Source organism: Genypterus blacodes, unplaced genomic scaffold (genome assembly GCF_046128005.1).
Source record: "Genypterus blacodes isolate CSIRO-AG114 ecotype Tasmania unplaced genomic scaffold, CSIRO-AGI_Gbla_v1 ptg000141l_1, whole genome shotgun sequence".
Lineage (NCBI taxonomy): Eukaryota > Metazoa > Chordata > Actinopteri > Ophidiiformes > Ophidiidae > Genypterus > Genypterus blacodes.
In genome coordinates, this window is record NW_027466943.1 from 1,993,999 (window position 1) to 2,021,996 (window position 27,998).

The 27,998-nt window shown below is 43.2% G+C and overlaps 1 protein-coding gene across 3 annotated transcripts; it reads left to right on the forward strand.

The window, feature by feature from the left end:
• Nucleotides 1-41: 41 nt before the first annotated feature.
• On the forward strand, nt 42-27,988 carry LOC143012136 (uncharacterized). Of its 3 annotated transcripts, none has more exons than XM_076165202.1 (11): nt 42-122; nt 13,507-13,643; nt 18,192-18,377; nt 18,913-19,084; nt 19,254-19,433; nt 19,531-19,653; nt 21,891-22,000; nt 22,099-22,129; nt 22,242-22,326; nt 23,109-23,205; nt 23,292-27,988. In XM_076165202.1, exons 2-11 carry the CDS (start codon nt 13,509-13,511, stop codon nt 27,708-27,710), a joined length of 5,538 nt encoding a protein of 1,845 aa, XP_076021317.1. In that variant the 5' UTR covers nt 42-122; nt 13,507-13,508; the 3' UTR covers nt 27,711-27,988. The 3 variants fall into 3 exon arrangements, with proteins under 3 accessions (XP_076021317.1, XP_076021318.1, XP_076021319.1); XM_076165203.1 differs by having other exon boundaries at nt 21,894-22,000; XM_076165204.1 differs by lacking the exon at nt 13,507-13,643 and having other exon boundaries at nt 57-122.
• The last annotated feature ends 10 nt before the right edge of the window (nt 27,989-27,998 follow it).

Sequence of the window (27,998 nt, forward strand, 5' to 3'; positions counted from 1 at the left end):
CCCGCGCATGCGCTTTATGCAGTATCTACCAAGATAAAAGGAGTATACTTGGTCACGGAATGGAAAGTGATGAGTGAATGTATTTTTACCCTCGAAGAACGAGGTTCGTGTGGAGAGTGCAGGTGAGTGTTTGTCTGGTGTTACACAAGTGTTGTTGTATGTATTGCGGGTGTGTGAGAGAGCGTGTGTGCGCGAGCTTACTTTCCTTGCCATTAAGAGGCATAAAGCATGAAATGTGCCCTGATCCACGCTCCCGGCTCTCTGCGCGTCAGTCCACGCGGTTCATACCACCGCAGACCCGCTGTCGTACGGCCACGGGGAAGCAGCGCGTGCGTACCGGGAACAAAATGTTCAACCAGACCAAACTGCTCCTCGTCATTCTCCCTCTTTAACGCTCCGCTCAGTTCTTTTACAAGTCCATCACTTACTATCTAACACTTCGCCGCCTTGACTAACTTTTGTGGAGTAATCTGTGAATGTTTATCTTCTAATTGTGTGTATGTTTATCTCACAGAAGGCACGCCAAATTGTTTATTTCCCCCTCATAATTATGTAGTGCGCAGCATGTTTCAATTTGTGGTAGTGGTAGAGTCGTCATACAAAGTTATAAAGTTATTGTTGCTGTCTGGAGCCTCAGTGTTCGAGAGAGCACACGCCCACCCGGGCGCTACACTTTTCGATAAGAATAAGAATTGGGGGCCAGTATCAATTGTGTATACATTGGCTCAGTTTATGGCTCAGTGTTGACTCGCCTTAATCGGGATTTGCATTTGGGAGACCCAGTGTCGCTGTGAGTGGAGGGATAAGAAACTCCTTGGAGTCCTCCAGGGTTTGAGACGAGGGCTTATTGGAACATCATGTACCAAGTGAGGCTGTGCGTGACCAAACAATAAACTCACCGCCTCTTTGTGTCTTTGTTTGGGTTAGGGTTAGGGGGTACAATGACAATAAATCTAATCTAAAAGTTGAATGATTATCATGAGGTGAATATGTTTCTTTTTGTGGTCTCAAGACATAAATGTGTTAACCGCCTCTGATAAAACAGTTAAGTGGTTTTATTTGTTCTTGAAGGGCCATAACCACAGTTAAAGATATTACAAGTGATACCAAAATTAAAATCCATTTTCAGACTTTTGACGTTGATATGAGTTTCCACATGTCTGAGAATTTTTTCGTTTACATTTTTTCCATCAAATTCTGTTACCAGGAAATACATGGGTGAGTTGCTTTAATGAGCTCAAAATAATTCAAATTCCTTTATCTTTGGTGAGTTTCGCTGTCCAATGATTGTCCAAATGTTACTCCACTCAACATAATCTTGGAGATCTGAAAAGAGATGTCATTCTTATCTTAGGTTTAATGTTTTTTATTCTTGTATTGCTTTATTTTGAATATAGTGGGCTTGTGTTGTTGTTGTTGTACTGTTCTCATGGCACCCAAACAGTTGACCCCACACCTCCAGTCACGGCCCCTCCTCTCCTCAATGTTCTTGTGACTTCATGCTCTATATTGACCCCTTCCCTGACTGCCCCAGCCATCAGCTCCCAACCTCCTTCTACTCTTGCAGCCACTGCCCCCTCCCCTCCCCCACACTGACCTTCTCCGCATACTAGAGCCTCTTTCTTTGTCCTGCAAAGGTGGTGGGCTCCAACAAATTAATAATAATACTTTGGACTTGCTTAGGGCTTTTCAAAATTCTCAAAGGTGCTTTACAAAGTGTAGGATAGAACTTTAGAATATAAAATATAGGCAAAAGAAGGATAAGTAAGGATTTTTTTGAGGGCCTTATAGGTGGTGAGTAGAATCTTGATGCTTAATCAGTGTCAATGGCGGACTTGCGGGTACTGGTAAGGAGGCGGACACCAGAGTTCTGTACATACTGATGTTAAAATGCCCCAATGCACAGGTTTTCAAAGTGGGGGCCGCAGCAGGTTGGAGCAGGGGTGTTCAATTTTAGTGCGATGCCACATTCAGCCCAATTTAAACTCAAGTGGGCCGGATTAGCAAAATCATGGCATAATAACCTATAAATGGACAACTCCAAATTTTCCCTTCGTTTTAATGCAAAGAAGTACAAGTTCATATTGCAGATGTTTTTCTTAAGTATTTCAATTTCTTAAGTAAAAAAAGTCCAATTTCAACAATAAACAATAATAACAGTACAGTATATATAAAACAACTTTTCAAGATCTAGAAATGATTTTAAATGTACAAACATTTCCTCATCTGTGTAGAAATGTGAACTGAACTGACTCACTAATTAATTAATTAATTTTTGGGGATTAATCCCCAAAAAAAGTTTTGGAAGAACAAAGAGTTGAATTCTGCCTGGACAGTTACAATTTGCTTTCACTGACGACAATACAGGAGAGAAATAATAATAATTAATAATAATGTGCTTCCTATACAGAGAGAAATTAAAGACGAATTATAATAAATGAGAGAAGAAAACGGGAAAATGTTCAAAGACATTTCCAGAAAAAACACGCAGCATTTACTGAAAAATAACAAGCTGGAAATGAACGTAAAATAGCTATTTGGATACCGCTATGGAAAGCTGGGGAGAGCAAGATCGGTGTGAGAAGATCGGAAGGCACGGAAAGCCATTCACAGACCTAAATTACATGAAGGAATCATTCACTAAAATATCAGAGAATCTATCCTCGGAAAATCACCTTTGTTAAACGCTGATCTGACATTAATGTAAACGCTGCATTTTAGTGACGGGATGCCGTCTCTAAGCGGGACACAAAATCAACATGCATTGTGGGAAATGTAGTTTATGGACAATGTATGCTTATAAGCAGCATAGGCGTTTATTTTGCTCTTTCGGGCCACATAAAATGACGTGGCAGGCCGGATTTGGCCCACGGGCCTTGAGTTTGACACCTGTGGGTTGGAGGAAAAAATAAAAACAAAACAAAAAAATACATCTAAATAATCCAGTTATCATGGGTATTGTTAAAAAATAGCATTTTAATCACTTATTGCAAATCAGAAATTATCATCCATGATCTCTTTCTGAAAAGGCTGGCTTCAAACACGTCCCACACGTAACTCATTAGCCCGCGTATGTAACTTCTCCAAGCTCTAAATGTTTTTTGAAGAGAAAAAACCCAATGATCTGCCTGATAGCCAAGCTGGCCAAGCATCAGAAGAGAGAACTCAAAAGAAGAACTCCTGGCCTAAAAAAGAGGCAGCATACATACCTTTGTCCTATCGCAGGCCATTTTGATGTTGCCATCAGCCCTGAGGGGCCATACTCAATTATTGAACTTTGCACACGTGTGTGTGTGTGTGTGTGTGTGTGTGTGTGTGTGTGTGTGTGTGTGTGTGTGTGTGTGTGTGTGTGTGTGTGTGTGTGTGTGTGTGTGTGTGTGTGTGTGTGTGTGTGTGTGTGTGTGTGTGTGTGTGTGTGTGTGTGTGTGTGTGTGTGTGATTTGGGCTGGACACTGCTTCCAGTTTAACCACCGTAAGTATACTTAGAGAAAATCTGTACTGCAATCAAGGTAAAAAAAATACGTACTGTGGATGCATACCATCAATCAACTATAATCTAAGTGGTTTTTCAATCTGAATAAACAGTCAGAGATTTAATAGAGTGATGGTGATCCTTCAAATGCCATGTTGAATGTGGATATGCCTGTAGGATGATGAAGTCACATGCTCAGGAAATAACTCCTGTCTGCTGACATTCCTGCTCATCCCCCCTCACAAAGACTGGATCTCAAGCTCTAATTCCCACTCGTACACATAGGAGGGACTGTAAAAATGTAATGACTTTTAAACAAAGTTGTTGGCTTTCCAGCATATCCAAGGAGCCCCACACACATATGTTCACTTATTTTAGCTCATTCAAACTCTTCCTGGTTGGTGTGCGGCAGGAATGTAACAAAGCCGTACACATGCACAAACTAAGTAGTTGTTTGCCAAGTATACAAGGCATGTTGCCCAATCATGATGGATTGTACTTTTAGCCTTTTTCATTGACCTCATGTGTGCAGAACCTTCTAGTCCCTTCAATACCGCTATATTACCTTCCTGAACCATGCTGCCAATGTTGGTGTGAGGCAGTTCACCCCATTGAGGAAATGCACAGGCTTGTTCAGACTGCTTACTTGCCAGCTTCTTGGCTCTCCTGTTTTTATGGTTGGGAGACCATTTATATCATGGATCATTCCACAACTTTTACCTGAAAGGTGTAATTGGTCAGAAAAATATTAACACCTGTGTGTTCCATTTTTACCTCTGCCAATGAGGATATTTTATGCATTTTTCAGTTGGTTGTTTGCTTGAGTGACCCAGGGAAAAGCCCATAAGATGTTGCTTACAAAAGCAAGTCAAGGATCTTTACTTGGAGTAGACATACTTCCATTGAATACTGTATTTTAATAGCTAGATTGTGTGTAGTTGGTTTAGAACAAGTTCTGATCATGCTCACGCCACAGACAAACTGCAGATTTTTTTCCTTTTTGTTTGTAGCAGTGTGTATGTTAGGAAAGGAAATCCCAGCACCTTGTGTGGGACAAGGGTCCTTCCCCCACCCTCTGCCCCCTGAGGCTAAAGGTCAGTCTTGTATCAGTCAACCCTGTTGGCTTGCAAACACATCCTGCGAGAGGCAGTGAATTTGTGTGTGGGGGTTGTGAAGTTGGTCAAGCGGGTTTACTGTCCATTTGTCAGGCAGTTTGTGTTTTAGACATTGCATAATACCAAGTGTGTAATCGTATTGGCAGGGCTGCTTATAACTCTTCAGTTGAGCACTTGAACGATCACTATCATGTACAGGTTGGCTCACACTTTTGTATTTGTATTTTTTGTGGAACTGAATCTTTGAGCTGTCCAATCAGCCACTATCCATCACCCGTGACAAGCTCAATCTGATTGGCTGGCTCAAATCTAACTGCATTTATTTATTTTTACTGTCTCCTGTTTTGCAAGCAGAAGTGTCAAACATAGACAACCAAGCTGTTCAACATATCACAGCACATCACAGGGTGATTACCTACCAAAACCAAACCTTTTCAAGTGTGTGCAGTGCTCAACAATTACCCCAAATCTTTCCGAGCGGAAAATGAGGAGTTCAGGGGGCATCATGGACTCCTTCGCCGAGTGGTGTGTGTTTAATAACGTGCAGCTCAACAAGGACAAGACGAAGGAGCTGGTGGTGGACCTCTGCAGGAAGACGTCACCCTCCACACCTGTGTCTATCAATGGGGTGACACTAGACTGTGCAGGTATTCAAATACCTGGGAGTCATCTCGGGTCGGGAAATGGACATAGGGATCTGAGGTCTTGCTGTCATCTATCCTCTTCGTGCCTAGTAGCGCATAGGACCTCCACAGAGTTCTTCCACTTTCTCTGGTCAGCTGCCTTCACCCGCACCTCTTCCCTTGTCCTCTACCCCGCCTTGCCTCTCTCTTTCTCCACCGTCCTCTTCCATGTTGTTTTTGGCCTTCCTCATTTCCTCCTTCCTTCTGGTGCCCAGGTCATCACTATGTTACAATCACTCTCGATCTTTCCTCAACAGGTGCCCAATAATTTTCCATCTCCGTCTTTTTATCTCTCTGCTCAATGGCTCCATGCCTGCTCTACCACGTATCTCCTTGTTGCTGATATCATCTTGCCAGCTAATTTTAAGGATTATTTTCAAACATTTACGCTGGAATACATGAATTGCCCTATCATCTCCTTTATTCATTTTCCAAGTCTTGCATCCGTATAACAAAAGCGGTAACACTACCGTCTTATATAGCCTAATCCTTTGAGATGTCTTTTTTTTCTTCTTTTTTTTTCTTTGCAAATTTTTTTATTGAAGCAAACATTGTACATGACATTGCGCATACAATTGTGGGATATTTTGCCGATAATTTTTTATACAGAAAGAGGGGGAAGAGGAGCGAGAGGGAGATAGTGAAAGAAGGAAGGTTGTATTATTAATACTACTGTTGTTAGACTTTATACGTAGACCCTGAGGTAGAATACAAGTAGATTGAAATTGCAATGGTCTCATAGGGTAAATACAGTTTTTACAGGAGCAAACAGCAATGTAGGCTAGTACAAATCACATCATAGGTTGTGATAGAGAGAAGCAAAAAAACAAACAAAGAGAGGACATCCCACCCAGAAACCCCACCCAACCCCACAGTCACACAACCCTGCAGTCACCCAACCCCTTCCTGGCCCACCTGGGATCTAAAATAAATAAATAAAAAGGAACTGTTCGGTGTTCTGGTAATCAGTCACTGGTCTGGCATAGCCTGTAAATCTGTGAAATAAGAGAGAAACGGTTGTCATCTCTGATAGAATTTATCAGTGTGGCCCCTCAAAGTCAAAGTGTACTTGATTTTCTCGAGTTTGAGAAAATACATTGTATCCTTCAGCTGTTGCGAAATAGAGGGAGGGGTGAGGGATTTCCAATGCAGGAGCAGGCGTCGTCTAGCAAGCAAAGAGGTGAACATGATCATTTCCTTTTGTGGGGTGTTTGGCGTAGGTCATATGGAGTGCCGAAGATGGCAATATGAGGGAAGGGTTGAACTTGCATTCCCAATATGGTGGACAATGTGTTGAAGTAACCCGCCCAGTAGTTGAGGAGCCTGGGGCAGAGAAAAAACATGTGGCTTAGGTTACAGTGAGGCATCGAACATCTATTACATTTGTCATCTATGCCCGTGTACATTTCGGCCAATCTGGATATAGAGAAATGGACCCTGTGTACAACCTTGAACTGGATGAGAGCGAGAAGAGCACAGGATGAGGCAGTATGTAGATTGCGTATGACTTCGTCCCACCAGTCTATGTCTAGATGGAGTTCAAGCTCAGTCTCCCAGGTAGCCTGTGTTTTTGAATTAGATATGAACCCTAAGGTCCAGAATACGGCTGTAAATCTCAGAGATGGTCACACTTGACGGAGTCTTGAACGTTAGCAGGTCTTCCCACATGAGTTGAGGGGAAGGGAAGTTTTGGAAATTGCTGTAGACAAATTGTCTGATTTGGAAGTACTTAAATAATTGGTTAGCAGGTAGTCTATGTTGAGTTGACAGATTGGAAAATCTGTTAAAACTGCCATCGGGGTACAGGTCAAGGGAACACTGAATGCCTTTGTGGTGCCATGCTGAGAAGGAAGAGTCCAAGAATGACGGTGGGAACAGGTGGTTGTTGCGTACTGGACCCAGGGCGGAGGCGTTTACGAAATTTAAAGTGTTTCCTGAATTGATACCAAATCATTAGAGTATTAAGAACAACAGGGTCTTGGTGAACTGAAAGATCTTGGTTGGAAGAGACGAGTAGATCAGGGCAGTGGCACAAGAAGGGAAAGAGCATGATTGAGCTTCAACCCTGCACCCAGGGTAGCTCAGGGGAATTCACCCAGTAGCGAAGTTTGTCTATGTGGAATGCCCAGTAATAGGATTGGAAGTTTGGTAGGGCGAGACCCCCACTGACCTTACATCTTTGTAATAGTGGTTTGCGGATCCTTGGGGGCTTCGCACCACAAATGAAGGCGCTGATCATTTTGTCTAATGAGTCAAGGATAATTTGGAAGGAATAGAGGGAGAGATTGAAACAGGTAAAGGAATCTAGGCAGAACATTGCTTGCCATTCATTAACCTGTTCAATGATATTCCTCAGTATAAAGACTTGCTCTGTTGTTCCCCTTCCTCTCCTGTAGCCTGCCTGTTCTTTCGTCAATCACTTGTCAATTCTGTTCCGTATCCTGTCGATCACAATCCTTCCTAGTATCTTTCCTACAATAGACAGCAATGTTATCCCTTGAGTTCTTGCACTCTTTCAGGTTTCCCTTCTTTGGTAGTTTTATGATCACTCCTCTCTTCCAATCCTCTGGGATGGTTTCCAATCTCTCAACACTTTTCCCAGCAGTTCATGTATCCTCTTGGCTGAAAACTCAACGTCAGTCTTAAGTAACTCAGCCATAATGTTATCGATTCCTGGCACCTTCCCGTTCTTTAGTTTCGCGACTGCGTCCTTTACTTCTCCAAGAGTTGGGTCACTGACTGCTATTTCCTCTATCAATTCTCAAATCCTGCTTCCTCCTCTCTTACGATCGGGTTAGGTGGTTGTTCCCTATGCAACACTTATTTAAAGTGTTCTGTCCATCGCTTCTGCACTTCCTCTCTTTTACTGAGAAGGTTCCCATCCTTATCCAGCACCGCAACACTTTGCCTCATCTTTGTTAACACTTGCGATGTTCGCCAACCATTTCTTCTTGTCTGATTTTAAGCTTCATTTCACCTCCCTGTCTTCCTCTCTGTATTTTGTTCTCAGCTGCCCCTTTACCCTCTCTGACCGTGTACTTAGGATCTTCTCATTTATCTGATGTCTCTGGTCCATCAACCTCCATGATTCTCCACTGATCCATGGCTTCTTCTTGTTCCGGGGTTTACCCAAGACTGCTTCCACAACCTCTATGTACGCCTCCTTCACAACACGAAAATCTTGCTCCACTTCATTCTCCTCGTACGGTGGTTCTTCTTCGAGTACCTGGTACCTATTTCTCAAAGTGATCTTAAATGCATTCCTCACATCTTCGTCCTTCGGTCCTCTGCTGACCTGTAGACCCTTGTGTCTTCCACCGAATTTCTAAACCGCTTGCTAACCAAAACATGGTCTATTTGGTTCCTCGTCCTGCCATCTGGTGAAATCCATGTTGCTTTGTGGATGGTCTTGTGTGGGAACAATGTTCCTGTTATCACCAGTTTGTTGTCACACATCTCACATAATCGTTCTCCATTATCGTTCCGCACTCCCAGTCCATGCTTGCCCATAACTCTTTCAAAGTCCCAGTTTTAATATCCAACATTTGCATTCTTGTCTCCAGTGACGATTAACATATCATTCTGATTACTATTATCCACTACCTCCTGCAGTCTTGTGTAGAACTCATCCTTCACCTGCTCGTCTGCTTCTTCTGCGGTTGCATAAATGTGTATGACGGTCAATTTTATGTGCCTGGAGTAGAATCTCACTAACTGGAGTCCATTCCATAAGAGCCGCCGCTGCATCTTTCCAAATAAGTATCCCTACAGTTCGAGTTCAAGTGTTTATTGTTATTTGCACAGAAAAACACAGGTTGATACTCTACATTGAAATTCTTTGTGACGAGACGTCAGCAGCAGCATATAGAGAATGTGCAAAAATTTGAATTTAGTGCAGAATTGAGTTTAGTGCAAAAACAGAATTGAATTTAGTGCAAAAAGTAAGATGTAGCACTGCAGGAAGCAGAACAGACTGAATAGCAGCAGAATAAAATATATATATGTATACAGACTAAAAATATATGTTAAACAGTCTTAAAAATTTACAGTGTACAGACTATTGCCTATAAATAAATCTAAGGTGGCATGAGTGCCAATGATAGTGGAGTGCAAAGTCACTGGTTGAGAAGCCTGATGGCCTGGGTGAAGAAACTCTTTTTGAGTCTGGTAGTCTGAGCCCGGATTCTCCGGTAGCGTCTACTAGATGGAAGGAGGGAAAAGAGTCCATGTGAGGGGTGGCTGGAGTCCTTTATGATTTTCCGTGCTTTTCTAAGGCATCTTGTGTGAAAGATGCCTTGCACGGGGGGAGGTTACATTACATTACATTACGATCATTTGGCAGACGCTTTTATCCAAAGCGACTTACATTACATTACCACAGAGGGGGGAGCAATTGATGGTTCGGTGCCTTGCTCAGGGGCACCTCGACAGGGGCTCGAACCGGCAACCCTCCAGCTCCCAAGCGGAAGCACTACCCACTGAGCCACTGCCTCCCAATGATGGAGCCAATGATGCGCTCCGCTGTCTTGACCACCCTCTGGAGGGCCTCGCGGTCCTCGGCAGAGCAGCTGCCATACCAAGCAGTAAGGCAGCTGGAGAAATTAGTGAGAGTTTTTGTAGACATGCTGAACTTCTTGAGTCTCCTCAGGAAGTACAGGCGCCTCTGGGCAGTTTTCACTGCCGAGTCAGAATGTCTACTCCAGGTGAGATTGTTGCTGATGTGCACACCGAGGAATTTAAAATGGGGAAACTCTCTTCACCTCAGCCCCATTGATGTGAATAGGGCGTGCCCCTCCTGTTGTTTCTTGTAGTCCACAATCATCTCCTTCGTCTTGCCGACGTTGAGAGAGAGAGAGGTTGTTTTCCTGCCACCAGGTTGCCAAGGCACTGACCTCCTCTCTGTAGGCGGTCTCATCGTTGTTGGAGATGAGACCCAGGACGGTGGTGTCATCAGCAAATTTAATGATGACATTGGAGCTTCTTGTGGCCACACAGTCATGTGTGAACAGGGCGTATAGCAGGGGGCTGAGTACGCAGCCTTGTGGGGCTCCAGTGCTCAGGGTCAGTTCGGAGGAGGTGATGTTACTCATTCTCACCACTTGGGGCCTGTCCGTCAGGAAGTCCAGGATCCATTTACAAAGGGAGTTGTTGAGGCCCAGGATCCTGAGCTTGGGGACTAGCTTGGTGGGCACAAAAGTGTTGAATGCTGAGCTGTAGTAGAGGGCGGTGTGCACAGTCAGGGCAATGGCATCGTCGGTGGATCTGTTTCAGTGCAGTCGTCCTGGTCCTCAGCTAGCCTCACTGCAGGGGTGTTGTTGCTCGCCTCATACCGTGTGTAGAAGGTGTTGAGGTTATCTGGAGAGAGGCGGCGGGTGGGGCATCACTGCTAATCCTTCCCTTGTAGCCTGTGATGGAACGTAGTCCACTCCACATGCATCTGGGGTCAGGGCTGTGGTAAACAGACTCCAGCTTGTCCCTTTAGTCTCTTTTGGCATCTCTGATGAATACAGCACAATACATGGCACCCTCTATGAATGTTGTCATCCCTTCCAGAATAAACCATGGTCTCGCCATCTCCCAGCTGCATCTTCCCTGACCTGTCCTTGCAATATTGCCAGTGCTGTACAGCGTTCGTACATTCCAATTGCCAATTCTCATAGCATGTTTTGGGTGGACCAATGGCCTCATCAGCCTGGGGGCATCCGGATGGCTTTGGCTCCCATGCTTCATAAAATCTCTAGCCCACCCTCAGCCCAACCCCTAACCTGGAGGACCAGGGGGATCACTCCTCGTCTGGCCTTTATCGTTCGACCTGTTCGGCATAGGTGACCCTACCAGGAGCTCAAAACTCAAGCGGACATAGCTCTAGAGGTTATTGGGACACACAAACTGTCTCACCAGGATAAGTTGATGATCCCGCGAGACGGCTTGTATGCTGTACAAGTTGTGAATATTTATACTTCCCAGCCAGATGCACGTTCTGTACTTTGTACCTTTTGTATTCCTTATGTACTTTATTCCCCTATTGTATGAACTTGTACCCCTTATTGTGAACTTTGTTTTCTTGCATGCATTCTTGCACATTTTTTTGCACAATTCTTCATTTCATTCTCCACTGTACTGTCATTGTTGCATAGTAATTTCCCTTGGGATAATAAACTTTTTTCTTATCTTATCATGTGGTGGAGTTTGGGTTCAACTCTGTATGTTCCAATGTTACCTACGGCGCCATGTGTGCACAACAAAGTGAAATTGTCATATTATAGATTCATTACATACAAAGTGACATATTTCAATAGTTTGATTATCGCTTTGAGCTCATGAAAACCAAAAATTCAGTATCCGAGAAAATAAAAATATTGTTAAAAAAGTTTGATACCGATGATCACAGTGTCACACTCTAATCTTGGCACCTGCCCACACTGCCAAAAGTACCAATAAGTGGTTAAACGACCATGGTTTTACTATGCTCGATTAGCCAGCAAACTCCCCTGACCTGAAACCCATCAAGAGGACGATGAGACACCAGAACCAACAATGCAGACGAGCTGAAGGCCACTACCAAAGCAACCTGGGCTTCCATAACACCCCAGCAGTGCCACAGGCTGATCGCCTCCATGCCATGCCACATTGATGCAGTAATTTGTGCAAAAGGGGCCCCAAAGCAAGTATTGAGTGCATGTACATGAGCATACTTTTCAGATGGCTGACATTTCTGTATTAAAAAATCATTTATCTTTATTGGTCTTATGTAATATTCTAATTTCCTGAGATACTGAATTTGGGGTTTTCATTAGCTGAAAGCCATTCTTATCAAAATTATAACATGCTCGAAATATTTCACTTATTTACACACTGTAATGAATCTATAATATAAGTTTCACTATTTAAATTGTATTCCTGAAATAAATTAACCTATCCACAATATTCTAATTTATTGAGCTGCACCTGTAGTGTCTCATCTTGTGCTCGTCTCGCACTCATTCAGTTTAAGGTTATACACAGGATGCATTTCTCTAAATTCAGACTGTCTGGAATGTACTCTGAGGTACAGGATAAATGTGGTAGATGTTTGAACCCACACTGTCATCTGAACCACCTGTTTTTCTTCTGCAAAAGGTGACAATTATTGTTCTGGTTACTTTTATGTAATGTCTACCATGCTAAGAATACATTTACATACACAACACTGCATATTTACTGCTATCCATGGGATTCCAGTTGACTCAAGTATTTTAACACTTTCTCATCCTCAGCCAGACTTTGTTCACTCCTACAATGGAAATCTCCTAAAGAAATTACTTAAAAGATGGACAGTTACCAATTAACTTTCAAGTGACTACAAACAGAAACACGTTCCTCGGTTTGATAATCTTAATATATTATGCTTGGTGAGCGAGAACACAAAGTAAACAGGACTTGCGGTGCTGTCTTGCTTCCGTCTTGAAAAAGCACTCCAAGATGCTTTCGCTTTAGGTGTTTGTGCATAGCAGTTGTACTGCCGTGATGAGACATTTCTATTTGGCAGAGCTTGGTATTTCTCCAGTTGTTGTTTTTACCCTGGTGCAACCATCTTAGGTCATTGGGACGATATCCCAGCCCTCCACTACTCAAAGCTACATCATCTGCTGTCTGTCTCTGTGTGATGGAGCTGCAGGTTCACCTTGGTGGAGCTGAGGCATTTAGCTGAATGGTCAGCGTGGAGCCCTCTATTCATTTTTCTGTCCCCTCTTCCTGGTAGTTCATAATGGCACTGCGTCTTCTAATGGCAAGGAGTACCTGATGTTACCGGCCTCTACTTTCACCCCTGGTTATATTTTCCCTAGTACTTCACTATCACTGACTTTTTATGTGGCAGTCCAACAAATAAAGACCAGAGTCATTATTATTGTCTGTAAATTGAAGGCCTTATTAAAGTAATTTTAAAAAGACTTTTTTCACTCTGAAATAAAGATATCTTATAAGGTAACAACTCATTAGCATCTCCCCATGTCTTCTCCCTATTTCTCCCTTCAAAGGTTGTGGGTTGTTTGTTTTCTCAACTAATTTACATTTAGCCCGGCACCTCTTCTTCAAACCTCAAACCCTGCACATTCACTCATTCACCATGTGTAGCAGCTCATCAATCCAAACAATACTACCATAACACCCAAAGACAGCCGTGTTGGGGGCCAAAACAAAAACTAGTCTGTATCTGTTTCTCGCGTACTAATCTCTCCTCTCCTTGTGTCTGAAGAGATGAAGTTCCCTGTGGATATCCTGGCTACTGCCAGCCAGGGAGAGCTGGAGCGTTCAGCACAGAACTACATGACCAACCTCCTCTACAGTAACCCTGACTATCCTGAGTGCCTCACCATCGCCAACTCAATCCAGGTACAGCACAGTCTGGACCTCTGTTGTGATACTAGCCACAGCTCTGAGGACAAAATATTTCATACTGACACACATTGTTAGCTGTCTTAAGTGTACAATCGTATATTCATCCATTATGTTTTTTAGAAGGCTACCATACATAATCTGTAATCCATACCACAACCATTTAAATTTTCATTTTGAAATTAAATATTTGCATACAATGATGATGTACATCTATGTAAGGTGGAACTCAAAAATATATGATAAAATACCAACATTGACAGCAACATGGTGCATTTGTGCGTAAGCATTTAACCTTCTGTGACTTCATTTTTGTTTGAAGTGTGTGTGTGGCAAACTCAGATCTCATGTGTAAGATGTTTGTCCACAATTTAAAATATAACTATACTTATAGAATAACACAAACAACCATTTATGACTGGAAGCAAACACGACATCTGTGTGGCTACACTTGAAGAAAGCGTGTTCTACTCAGCCCGTAGCTGCCCTCTGCAAGTTTTTGGTTTTGTTTCTACATCAAAAATATGTCTGAGGATAGTTGTCCTGCCGTGCAACAGTGATGCCAAAGATGATCACACTCTAGCAGCTAGTGTTGTCACTCTTTACCAACATGCAGTTTTAAGATGTGTCCCCGGTTGTTAACAGCACTGTTTCCTCTAAATACTTGCTTTTTGAACACCATATTTTGACAGGAGGTCTGAAGAGCTGTGAACATTTTATTGAGATTAACTGTTTCACAGAAACAAAAAAATGCCATGGGTATGAGGGAAAAGTGTCTAGCAAGAGCTTAGGCTATTGCCGCAATGTAGTGCAATGAACAGGGTCAAGCTCATCTGACCTTAGTACCATCCAGCTCCATAGAAGAATCATTACATTACATTACGGTCATTTAGCAGACACTTTTATCCAAAGCGACTTACAATAAGTGCGTTCAACAAAAGGTAGATAAAAGAACTTCAGGTCACAAGAAATCGTAAGCGCATTTCCTTCCAAAACCAACAGCTAAGAGCATAACTAGAGCTAGAGTAGAAGTGCAAAAGTTAGGTACTATGATGAATGAGAGAAAAAGGACAAATTAGAAATGACAGATTAGAAAACAAGAGCATCAGAAGAGCTAGGACAGAATAGGTGATGTCCTAAGAGGGATGATCTGGGTAGTGTTTCCTGAAGAGATGGGTTTTCAGACTGGATCAGCACCTGCGCTGCCTTGTCGGGGAGGAAGGGACGAATCCTCCGGATGTTGTAGAGGAGGAAATATGCAGGAACGCGTCACCGAAGCGATGTTTGCCGAGAACGGCAGTTGGTCGTCCAGGGTCACACCCAGATTCCTCGCAGTCCGAGTAGACGTCACCACGGAGTCATCTATGGTGATGGCCAGGTCTCGGTGCGGGCAGCCCTTCCCCGGGAGAAACACCATCTCAGTGTTGTCCAGGTTGAGCTTCAGGTGGTGCCTTGACATCCACCCCGAGATGTCTGCCAGGCAAGCAGCGATGCGCGTCTCCACTTGGGTGTCAGAAGGAGGAAATGACAGAAACAGCTGGGTGTCATCAGCATAGCAGTGGTAGGAGAAGTTATGGGAGTGGATAACAGAACCAAGAGATGTTGTATTGAGGGAGAAAAGAAGAGGGCCCAAGACCGAACCCTAGTGGTGAGCCTACGTGGCTTCGAAACAGAACCTCTCAGTGTTACCTGGTAGGAGTGACCTGTCAGGTAGGACGCTGACATGGAGAGCGCAGAGCCAGAGACACCCATTCCCTCCAAGTTAGAGAGAGGGATCTGGTGGTTCACTGTGTCGAATGCTGCAGACAGGTCCAGGAGAATCAGGACAGAGGAGAGAGAGTTCGCTCTTGCAGTTTGGAGTGACTCGGTCACTGCCAGGAGGGCCGTCTCGGTCGAGTGGCCCAACTTGAAGCCGGACTGGTGGGGGTCCAAAAGGTTGTTCTGGTCGAGGTACAGGGACAGTTGATTGAAGACAGCACGTTCAAGAGTTTTAGATAGAAAGGGTAGAAGGGATACCGGTCTGTAGTTCTTGATGTCTGAAGGGTCAAGAGTTGGTTTCTTTAGAAGCGGAGTGACTCTAGCAGTCTTGAAAGCAGAGGGGAAAGAGCCAGAAGCCAGAGACGTGTTGATGAGGTGGGTCAGGTAGGGAAGAAGATCCGGTGCAGCAGACTGAAGGAGAGATGAGGGGACAGGGTCAAGAGAGCAGGTGGTGGGGCGGCTAGATGTGATGAGCTGAAGGACCTCCTTGGCAGAGAGGGAGGAAATTGGGACAAAGAGGGAGGTGGGGAGGGAGAAGATGGAGAGGGTGGTAGAGACAGGACTGCTGGGGGGTGATGGAAGGAAGATCGGATGTGGTTGACCTTCTTGTCGAAGAAGTTGGCGAAATCGTCTGGGAGGAGAGAGGAGGAGGGAGGAGGGGATGGGGGTTGGAAGCAGAGGTTTGAATTTTCGTGCAGAAGAAGGCAGCTTTAGCAGCGGAGAGAGAGGAGGAGAAAGAGGAAAGTAGTGATTGGAAGGCATGAAGGTCCTCCAGGAGTATGCCATTCCTCCATTTGCGCTCAGTCGCTCTCAAGCTCCGTCTCTGAGTACGCACCGAGTCCGACAACCAAGGGGCCGGTGGAGTTGGGTGTGCAGGCCTGGAGATAAGGGGGCAGAGATTGTCCAGAGAGGAGGACAAGGTAGAGAGAAAAAGATCAGTGGCAGTGTCAGGGGATAGAAGAGAAAAAGATTCAGGGGCAGGGAGAGCAGAGAGAACAGAAGAGGAGAGATCAGTGGGGACGAGAGAGCGTAGATTGGGACGAGAAGAACTCATGCGGGTGGGGGGAGATTGGGTGGGAGGGGAGGAGAGGGAGAGAGTGTAGGACATGAAGTAGTGGTCAGAGAGATGTAGAGGAGTGACAGAGAGGTCAGCGCTAGAACAGTGCCTGGTGAAGATGAGGTCCAGTTGGTTGCCAGCCTTGTGGGTAGGAGGAGATGGGGAGAGAGCTAAGTCGAAGGAGACAAGAAGAGAAACAAGAGGGTGAAGTTTCTCTGTCTGGATGTTGAAGTCGCCAAGAAGGATGAGGCCGGAGCCGTCGTCAGGGAAGTGAGAGACAAGAGTGTCGAGCTCCTCTAGCAAGTCCCCGGAAGGGCCTGGTGGGCGATAAACAACAGCAATGGTGAGCTTGACCGGATGAGAGACAGTGACAGCATGAAATTCAAAGGAGGAGGGAGAGAATTGTGACAGGGAACAAAGAGAATATGTCCAGTCTTTGGAAATTAGCTGGCCAGTACCACCGCCCCGCCTCGCAGCTCTGGGAGTGTGAGAGAAAGAGTACGCATCAGACAGAGCTGCGGGCGTGGCAGTGTTTCCTGGGGTGATCCAAGTCTCTGTTAGAGCAAGAAAGTGCACAGATGCATAGCCTGAGATGAACTCAGCCTTCTGTACAGCAGATTGGCAGTTCCACAGCCCCCCTGCCACCACCTGCTCAACATGAGTGGAGAGAGAAGGATAGATAAGATTGGTGGGGTCACGACATCTGGGTCTGACCCAGTGTCTGTGTGGCCGCCTAGAGGAGAGAGTGGGAATAAAGCACATGGTTAGTAGAAGATATACAGTACAGTACATTACTAGGGGCCTTAGAGAAGAAGGCGGCCCTTGGAAGAAGTCGCACTTGAAAAAGTCGCCTGTTGCCTTTGATCGCCTAGCCTTCGTTTGCCTTGCCTGGCGCTTTCAGAATAAAAGTTTAATAAAGACTGCTTCGCTAATTGCAAATTGTGTGCTAGGAGTGCAGGCCCCTCCCACAGATTTAACGGGGTACTTAAGGGTCACCTGGGCGAAACTCGTTACAATCAGAGACAGTATCAACGACACCAACAATAGCCTAACGATTAAAGCACTACTGCTAAGCAATCAAAGTACAGCAAAAAGCAACCTGGTAAGCAAGTAGATGTACTCAGCCAAATCAAGATGAACCCAGTAGTTCAGACACCCACAAAAGTTAAACACACACTGGAGTAAGATTCTTCCTGAGCAGAATATATACCTTGAGTTGTGCAGGGCCCCTCCCACAGATTTAACGGGGTACTTAAGGGTCACCTGGGCGAAACTCGTTACAATCAGAGACACCATTTACACATCCTCAGATATGTAAATCATTACCTCTGATATGCTTATTTCTGACTTTGATAAGGCTTGTAATTTTTTTCCTCACAGGTCAAGATGGAGCATAGAAAATGTGATTGTGTTGACATTTCCTCATCATTACTGATAAGACTGAATATAATGTAGATCAGATTACACGTGCATAGACAGACAAATGGAGATATTTTTGCATAGTGCACACTACATATATCATTACATACCACTCTGTAATGTGTTATCGGCACACCAAGAAGGGTTTATTCCACAACATTGCAATGGGTGGCAATTTCACACAGATTTAATACCTGAAATTTACAGTCAGACTAAGTAATAGAAATTAATGAATTACCTTAATAGTGTGAGATAATATTTGATTGAACTGTGGGTCCTTATGCACAGATTTCTCTGTCTGTCTACTGCAGGTCTCTATCAGTATTTCCAGTGTGGGCTTTGTCCCTCTGTATGGTACCAGTGAGAAGCACAAGATCCTGGCCCTGTTTGCACCCAATGACTCCTTCACAGCTGTCGGCCTGTACCTGCTTGGCCAGTGGTGGACAGTGGAGGACATTCTCAGGACAGCGGACAGCTCTCGAGCTGGAGCTGTGGAGGTATGAGGAGATGTCTACCAGCTGATAATGACGGTGAAGACACCACAGCAGAAATATTGTATTAAATTAAAAAAACTTTTTGAAACACACTTTTCACAGAACTTCTTCAGTTAACACCCCCTTGCTCACTCGTTAATTAGTTTCCATGTAACACTAACCACAATCTTGTATGACTTGAAAGCAGCCAGTAATTTATTTATTACATGATTAAATTTTAATCTATATACACCTGTGATCTTTCCCTAAACTGAGTTAAATGTTTTAGAATAGCTATTTCCTCAATCAAGGGCAACCTGTGATCTGAATATAAAATTAAACGGCCCCTGTGTGACTTGCAGTCATTTTATTTAATATGCACGTAAGTTATTAACACAGCTACAACTAGCTAAGCAAGTGCTAGCCTTGCAATGTATGACCCTTGACCTCACATTGAAAACACATTTCTTAATGCATCACAATCTAAACAGAATTCCATGTCACTTTTGTGTTAACACACAAATCTAACTTGTTTGTTAACATGTTTTGTGTCTTTCAGGTGCAGACAGTTGGTGAAAGAATAGTTTTGTACCTCCTCAATCGTGTTATCTACAGAGCCAAAGAGATGAGCACTGTGGAGCTTCCCTTCCTCTGCCATGGGGAAAATGATTTTGCAAAACTTTTCTGGAAAAATGGAGAGGCTGTTGGTTTCTACTCAGTCAAGCCTACAGGTAATTTATGATGTGTAGTACATAGTACATACATCTTTTAATACTGTACACAGTATGTTCTCAGATGTGTAGTTTGCGCTGGTAGATATCTTTGAAGAATAACAAAAATGTGTGTACATACTTTTCTAACAACATGTTCAACTGTATGTTCCCCCTGGTTCCCCTTTAGGTAGCTTATTTGGTTCCTTCTTAACCAGAAGTTATCAGCTTCCTGTGATGGACTCGATATTTGTCAGGAAACTTCACCGTGGCAAAGGATATGGCCTCCAGATGCTAGAGGACTTTGTGCTCAGTTACAAAGAGGACTGCTTGGGGTTAAGATACCCACTTCCAAAATCCATGTTCAAACGTATGACTAAATTGTCAATGCACTTTGACACAGGTAGCTAGCAGTGGTTATACTGGATGCTTGAGTGGTTGTTCCATGTGCTCCTCATTGTCTTTAGTTTGTCAGAAGTACCTGTGGCAGTATCCAGGAGACACAGTTCTGTTGTGGGAGGTTGAAAACATAGGTAGACCCAACAAGAGGACCAATATTGCCAGCAAGATCCAGGCCATGGACCTGAGTGGTAAGAACAAATGGCACAGAATGTTGAACCTTGTTGAAAAATTGATTGATGGAATGATTATTTAGGTTACTGGTGAACACTGCAAACTGGACGGCACACACTCATCTCTGTTTAGGCATGATTTGTAATGAGGAATGTACCAGGAATGTATCCTCGCAACAGTGCTGACTTGGGATGGGTTTGTTTTTCCAAGTATGGTTATATTGTGAGCTGTTGGCTCTAAATCAGTGATTCTCAAACTTTTTACATCGGGTACCACCTCAGAAAAAATTTGGTTCTCCAAGTACCACCACTATGGCCGATGTTAAAATACAGTAGCGTAGGCCGACCCTATTCAGCTGCTATGCAAAATACACATGGGAAGCAAATTTATTCCTCATAAGAAATTATTTAATTTGACATTTGTCAGTCACAGCCACCTTGTACAAATTGGTACTAGAACTCTCTCATAGGAACAACTCTCCCATATGGGGCAGGGGGCAGTCCCTCTTACACCCACAGCATGTTCACACACACACACACACACACACACACACACACACAAACACATACACACACACACAGCATGTGAGAACATTAATAACAACTGCATTTCATTCACAAACACGCATACATACAAACACACACACACACACACACACACACACACACACACACACACACACACACACACACACACACACACAGCATGTGAGAACATAAATCAAAAACACAACCAACTGTACTTCAAACACAGAAAGTCCTCCTTAGCTGCACCATCGTGCTCATATCTGACAGAAACAAGTCAATTGGCCAAACCTGCATCATCAGTAGTCTCTTCCAGTTCGATGGATAATAGCGACTATTTTTAATTCAATCAGTGTCTTCCTCATGTCATCTGCCATGGCTCCTATTCTCCGTGACACTGTGTCATTTCAAAGTGGCACCAAATTTAACTGTTTGGCGATCTTCTCGCCACACATAATGTGTACAATCTCTTTTGCTAATGGTAAACACAGCTGTTCACCAATTGTGTGCGGCTTACCTGCTTTCGCTATGCAGAGGCTGGGCACGATAAGAAGCCTCCTGTTCTTTAACCACAGGTGCACCACGGAACTGAATTGCGCATTAGGACTGCCTCAGTTCATCACGTTTGCGTACAAAAAACTCCACTGGTTTGTCTTTCAGCATTGTGTGTTTTGTTGTAAGATGCCGTTTGAGATGCGATGGTTTCATGGACTCATTGCTGAGATAATCACCACATACACACACACACTGTGGCTTTGGCTTGTCCTCCGTCCCGCTCCAGCTGAATCCCAGGTTGATGTAACTCGGGTCATTTTTCCGTGTGTTCCGTTTGTTTTTCGCTTTTTGCAGCCGGCTACCGGTGCTGTGGACACTTCACACTACTTATGTTGCTGCTAACATTCGCACTCCGTTCACCGTCGTTCAGGCTGTTTAAAATATCCTCCTACTGATCCGCAGACTTCGTCATTTTAGTTCCCCTCTAGAGCCACGACTTAAGTGAATTTGAATGACTTTTTTTCCCCTATCTCCGCTTACCACCTTGCCACCAAAGTAAAGTTTAGCCTGTAGTAGTCAGCTAATAGTTGACGTTTAATATAGTAGATTACATTTAATAATGTATACTACAATTTACCCCATTTATATATTTCTCTTCACTCAATCAGCCGGGCCACATCTGTTCCCTGTGAACATTATTACCAAGAATTCACTGCACAGTTTAGAAATCATTGTCAATAAAAATAAATTTGTTTACTTGAACACAGTGGCACATTACCTTATCATTTTTTTAGAAACTGTAAAAAACTAACAAAAAAACTGACTCCCTCAGCTGTCAAACAGCAGTGGTAATTCTTCAGTTCATTTGAGTGAATCTTCATTTCCTCCTCATATTTTTATTGGTCCTTCATAGGAAATAATAAACATAATGCCTTAACCCTAAACTTGAACATTAAACATGACATTTTAAGTAACTTTCTGTCATTCTGCAGGCAAAAAGCTTGTGGACTTATTTGCACCTAATGAACTTTCACAAATTCTTAGGAAATTAAGCCCAGTATAAAGTATTTGTTAGTCAATGCATTAGTTCCTGTAATTTCAAATATTATAACGATTCAACTAATTTAAATGAGGAAATGGAAATAGCAGTAAATGGTTTAGAATTGGTTGCTAATTTAGTCTCAACACAGATTTGTATTTGCCCTCTACTAATTAATTTTAAATTTCTTTCTCAGCAGTGTCCAAGAATCTCTCCTTCACAGAGGACTCACTCATGATTACTGAAAAGGAAATGGGGGCACAAACACAAGAACAACAATCAATGGAAAATACAGTCGAAATTGTGGTAAACTTTACATTTTTCTACCCCTGCAAATGATGCAATTTTTAATCCATCATCATCCCAATATGAATTGTAACAATAATCCCAATTTTGATTTTCAGGAGGAAGTAACAGTACTGAAAGCTACAAAAGGTCAGCATTTCCTCATTTTAGATCTTCATTACACACATTTTCTCTATTTGATTGTTTAATAGACGTGTATTATGATAATGCAAAGTAGAATGTAACTCCTTTGATGTTTCAGCGAGTGAGGAAGTACTTGTTGCAACCCAGAATAGGAGATGTGGCTCAAAACACACAGAGGACAGCAAATCTGAAAAAGTGATCAGGTATGACATTATATGAATTAAACCAAGACACACTACCCCCAAAACTCAATTATCAACATATTTAGTGTAGCAATGCCTAGTAGGTGCAACATTTTATGAATGAACCCATGGTTTATTACTGTGTAATTCTTTGAGAAACATCTGAAGACTGAAATTCCAAAACCAATGCAGAAGCACCACATGTAAGCTATTACCATCTGCTTTGACATCTGTAATGCCAAGCTCATAGTACATGCTTGTTGCTCTGTTTTTACAATATCAGACAAACTATCATGATCTGGGACAAAAACCTTGGATCAAAGACAAATTGTTGTTTTTTGTCATTAATGCCAATTAAAGCTGTTTTGTCCTGACCCAGTTTTGAAGCTTCACAGACATCTCGACATTTACAAGTATATTTGGTGTTATTGACTCAAAAAATGCAATGCTGTTCTTGTCCCTAGAATAGCAGAGAGAGTAGGCAGAAGCAACAAAAACAAGGGTTTCATGCTTTTAACGTCTTTTCACTAATTTTTCTGTGCAAAATAGTGCACACACTATTTGAATGATAAGCTGTTTCTCCTTGTTTGAGCCATTTTAAAATCATCAAAATCAATCAAAATTTTTCTGCATTACAGTTTTGAAGGGAAGGAATTGTGTCATAATCCAATTGGAACAACTGTTTTTTCTCCCAATGTTTTCTACCAGAAACCTTCTCAGAAATAATCTGCTTTATTTTTGTTTCATCGCATTTATATTGTTTAATGGCAGACATAAACAACTAATGCTCTAAAATGTTTTAGAATCGAGGATATTGAAGCAGAAACCCCCAAAGAGGTGCAAGTTGAGGAGCAAGTGACACAAGATTCTGCTGAAATAGCCAAGGACATGCAGGCTGAGGTTTGCATCCTTACAATCTTTTTTGGATGTTGAGGATTCATCAGTGCATGTTTATTTTTATTGTTTATTGTTTTCTTACTTTTTAGGCTGTGGTCAGTGTGACTACTGAGGCAAAAGCAGTGGATGAAATTGATAATGCTCCTGAAGTGGCAGCTACAGCGGCGGAAAACCTATCCACCATCCTGGTTTCACTTACATCCCAACACAACATAGACGAAGCAGCTCATTCCACCAGCACACAAGTAGAGGATGCTAGCGCTCAGGATCTGAATGCAATAAATTCTTGTGGCACAAAGATATCAATTGAGAATGTGGCATCAGAAACTGAGGAAGAACAGTCTGAAAATGAAAGAACTGTAGTATTGATAGTCTCAGAAAAAATAGTAGAGGTATGTAAGGGAGCAGGTGTCCTGGATAACATGGAAGAGGAAACCAAAGATGATATATCAGAGGAAACAGCTGCACAGCATGAGTCAAGCCATCTATCAGAATATCAAGGGATGCTGGAACATGGCCAGATGGGAGAGGGGGAGGTTACTGAAAAGACAGAAGAACAAGCACCTGTGGAGGATTTGATAGGGCTGAAGGAAGGAGTTAGAACCCAGGCAGAGGAAGCTGCAAAGGAAGTTCAACTTTCAACTGAGATGGAAGTGGAGAATCATGAAGTTCAGGAAAAGGAACAAAATGAAGGTGCAGCACCAGAGTTGGGGACAGATGTTGGGGCAGCCAATGTCACCAGTGTGGAATACAACATGATACAAGAAAATGACTCGGTGTTAGTTACTGCAGCCTCAGTAACAGTGACACACAAAGACGTTCAAGAGGTGACTGAGTCCAGCACTGTACTAGCAGATGTAGAAGAGGTTCATGATTTTTCTTCTATGCTCCATAAGGCTACTGTGGTTTTAGTGGACCTGAAATCAACCTGCCATCCTGTCCAGGTAAAAGAAACAGAACAAACAGTAGGAAATGTTGAAAAGGAAACGTCTCATTTTGTTGTGGAGCAGCACAATGCAGAGTCTGAAATGCTCAAGGAGGAAGAAAGATCGGAAGGGGAAAATATTAAAGGGAAATTATTTACTGTATATTCAGAGAAGGCCATTGAGGATGAGGTAAAAAGTACAAGTACAACGACAGTTGCTGAAACAAGAACAACACAAGAAGGAGGAGTATATGGGACAATTACCGAACAGGAGGAAGACACCGAGACTGCTGCCGATGAGATGATCCTTGAGGAAACTAACTCTGAGGAGCCACAGCGAGTGCAACGGGCACCTCAGATTTCTGACCTCCAAAGAGTGACTGTAGTTTTAGTGGACATGAGGAAAAACGTCCAGAAAATCCAAGAAGAAACAACAACGGTTGACATGGGTGTTCTTATAGAAGAGATTCCTACTGAGACAGAAGACCAGCAGAAGGAGCTGATGGAAGATGAGATGATGGTCAAGGAGAACGCTCCTAGTTTCCCTGTTGGAAAGCTGGATGAGGAAGTGATGGTGTTGGTAAAGGCAGGCACATTACACAATGCAGCAGAGGGAAAACAGTCCACCAATTCAGACACATGTGAAAATAAGGAGATGGAAGCCCAAGGTGAAAAGAATGCTATAGAAACATGCATGACAACCGAAGATGATGAAGGAAAATCTGTTGATAAAGAGAAAGAAACAACAATTACTGAAAGGAGATACTCAAGAAGAGGAAAACGGACAGTCACAGCTACACCAAGATGCCGATTCAAAAGAAGCAAACAAAATGATGAAGAGGAGGAGGAACCTGCAGGTAATGGTGATGAAGATGAAGCAGAAATGAACACACGAGTTCTGAGGAGGGGCAGGAAGTCTGTGACTGTCATACAAAAGCGTAAATTGGCACGATCAGGCAAACAACTCCGGGAAGATCAAGAAGAACCGACAACCAAGTTAGATGAAGAAGATCATTCAAAATATAAAGAAGAACCTGTCACTGAACACAGAACTCTGAGAACTGGAAGAAAAGCAGTCAAAGCAATACCAGCTTGCAAATCTACAACTGTTAAACGGCAGGAGGAGGAAGATGTAGAAGAAGAGGTATCGATTACAGATGTCAGTGAACCCTCAGTACAAACAAACGTTTCCAGAAAGAGAAGGAATTCTGGACCTGTTGCACCAAAATATGAAGAAGTGCAGCCAAGGCAAGAAGTGAAACATTTATCACATGGGGTAGTGGAGGCAGAGAAAGAGGTAACGGGGCTGGCATTAGAAGAGGGAGAAGGAATACAACAGATTACTGAAGTCAATGCTGCTCCTGAAGAAGTGGGAAGCGTCGATGTACAAGAGAAAGTAGGAGAACAGTGTGCCATTTTAGTGACATTGGCAGAAGTAGAGCCCCTAGCTGTAGAAAATAGTAATCAGACACTCTTGACAGCCAAGTCAGACGAGGCAAAAGGTGTAGATGAAGAGGAAGAGGCAACAGTTACACAGGAAAACACGGAGGAAAAATCTGCTTTTGTAGCTGAGGAAGAGAAGATAGAGGACACCTTGACAAAGGTGGACACAGCTGGGACAGTAAACGAGGAGGAGGAAGACCGTATGGGAGTTGTGAAAGACATTGAGGAGCCAGTCTTGGAAGAAACCTCACCAGCTGAGGTACAGGAGAAAAATGACACAGCAAAGGAAGAGGAAACCCTCATCATAGAAAGATCTACCACCATAAACATGACGGAAGTGGAATCTGACTCAGCTGTTTCAGAAGAAGAGGAAATGGTAGTGGAGAAGCAGTCTGTGCTGGAGACACTTATAACTGAGCAGTTAGAGGCTCCAGTTGCAGAAAGTTCATCAGAGCACCTCTTGACTGCTTACACAGAAGAGGCAAACGACATTGAGGAGGCTAAAGCCCAAGTTATTCAAACAAGAACTCTGAAACATGGTGGTAAGGCAGCTACAACTACACCAAGACGTAAATCCAAAAGAAACCAACAGCAAAATGAAATGGATGAAGAAGCAGACCTGGAATGTGTGGAGAAAAACACTGAATTTGAACATGCTGTGGAAACAAGGGTTATGAGGAAAGAAAGAAGGTCTGCTCCTGCTTCAGCAAGACAGAGATCGAAAAGAGTGCGCAAACAGCTTAATGCATTGGAAAAAGAAGACTCTACATTAGCTGAAGGGACCGAGGTAGAGGACGGACTGGGATTGCCTGAAGAGAAAACGGGAAACCAAGAGGCATGTCCAGATTCAGCTGAAGACGAAGCAGACAAGATGGAAGATGCATTTACAATGGAGAAAGCAGTTATGACAGTACAGGAATGGGAGGAAGTTGTGAAGGAGGTTGGATCAGAGATTAAGGAGCGAGTTGTGGAAAAACTCTCATCAGCTGAAGATGAGGCAAGTGACACAGAAGAGGAAACTGTCGTCATAGAAACATCTACCACCATCACCACTACAGAAGTTGGACCTGCCACTGTGGTTTCTGAAGGAGTAGTTAATGATACCTGCGTGGTTAAACAGAAAGAAGTTCCCTTTCTAACCACAGAAATGCAACAGCAGGAAGAAGAACGTGCTGAGGCTGAGGAAACGCAAGCATATTTAATTCATCTGAATGATGATTCAGGTGAACAGAGTGATATCAATCCTTTGAATACAGAACAAACCAAATCCATGGACACATCTGGTAAAAACGAGGCAGGGTCTCCAGCTGCAGATGCTGTGGAGAACTCGGTAAAGCAAACCGCTGATCTGATAGATGACAATGTTGTAGAGTCGACTATCAGTGAGCCAGAAAGAGAAGAAACCATGATGGATTCACCTAACAAATGTATTTCAGAGACCAAAGAAGGGCAAAGTGTGGAACCCCCATTAATTGACGGCAGAACCCTCAGGGGCAGGACAAGAGGTGTTTCAGACACGGCTTGTACAAAGTCCAAAGACAAAGAAGAAGAAAGACTATGTCTTACTCGCAGATCCCAACGGATAAAGCCAGTGGTTAATTACAGTGACAATTATCAAGAGGTGGCAGATGAGATGGAACCAGGTATTAATGACAAGGAGGGAGAGAATATGGTGGAATTAGAGGAGGCTGAAGACAAGAAAAATGAATCCTCTGACGATGTACAAAAAGAGATTCCAGGGCAGAATGAAAAGGGCATAGAAGAAAAGGCAGAGGATACTGAGGAAGCTATTGAAACTACTGGTGAAGAGGAGGGCGTCCAGAGTTTAGGATTAGGTACAGGAGGGGAGGCAGAGTTAATGATTATAACTCAAGACGCCCAGGAAGAGGATCAGACTATGTCGAAGGAAGAGGAGATGCCCGTTGTGATTACAGAGAGAGTTTTAAGAGGCCGCTCAATTCCTTCAGTAATAATCACACCCCGAAGCAGTACCCAAAGGAAAAAAGGAGAGGAAGTGTTAGAAACTTGGTCTCTAAATTCTGAAAAGAGCCCGGATTCAGTGCAGAAGAGGGATCTGCGAAAGCGGAAAAGCACAGAGCTAACTCCAGTTTGTAAAGCCAAGCATCACATCAGAAAATAAGGGCTGCAAGTACTTTAAATAGAATTTGCACCTAAATACATTTAGCTATTTGCAGTCACGACACGAAGAAAGAATGGATGGACTAAAATAGTGCAACTACCCACCAGCAAGCAGCACCCAATCAATGAGAATACGTTGGATGATTTCTAATTAAAACACATTGACTATTTTTCACTATGATAGTCATTTGGATTTTTGTATATGCTGAATTTGGATTAGTGGCAAATTGAGATTTTTATATTGTATATATGTTTTGTATGAATAATCAAGTCAATGCCGAGTTTGCAT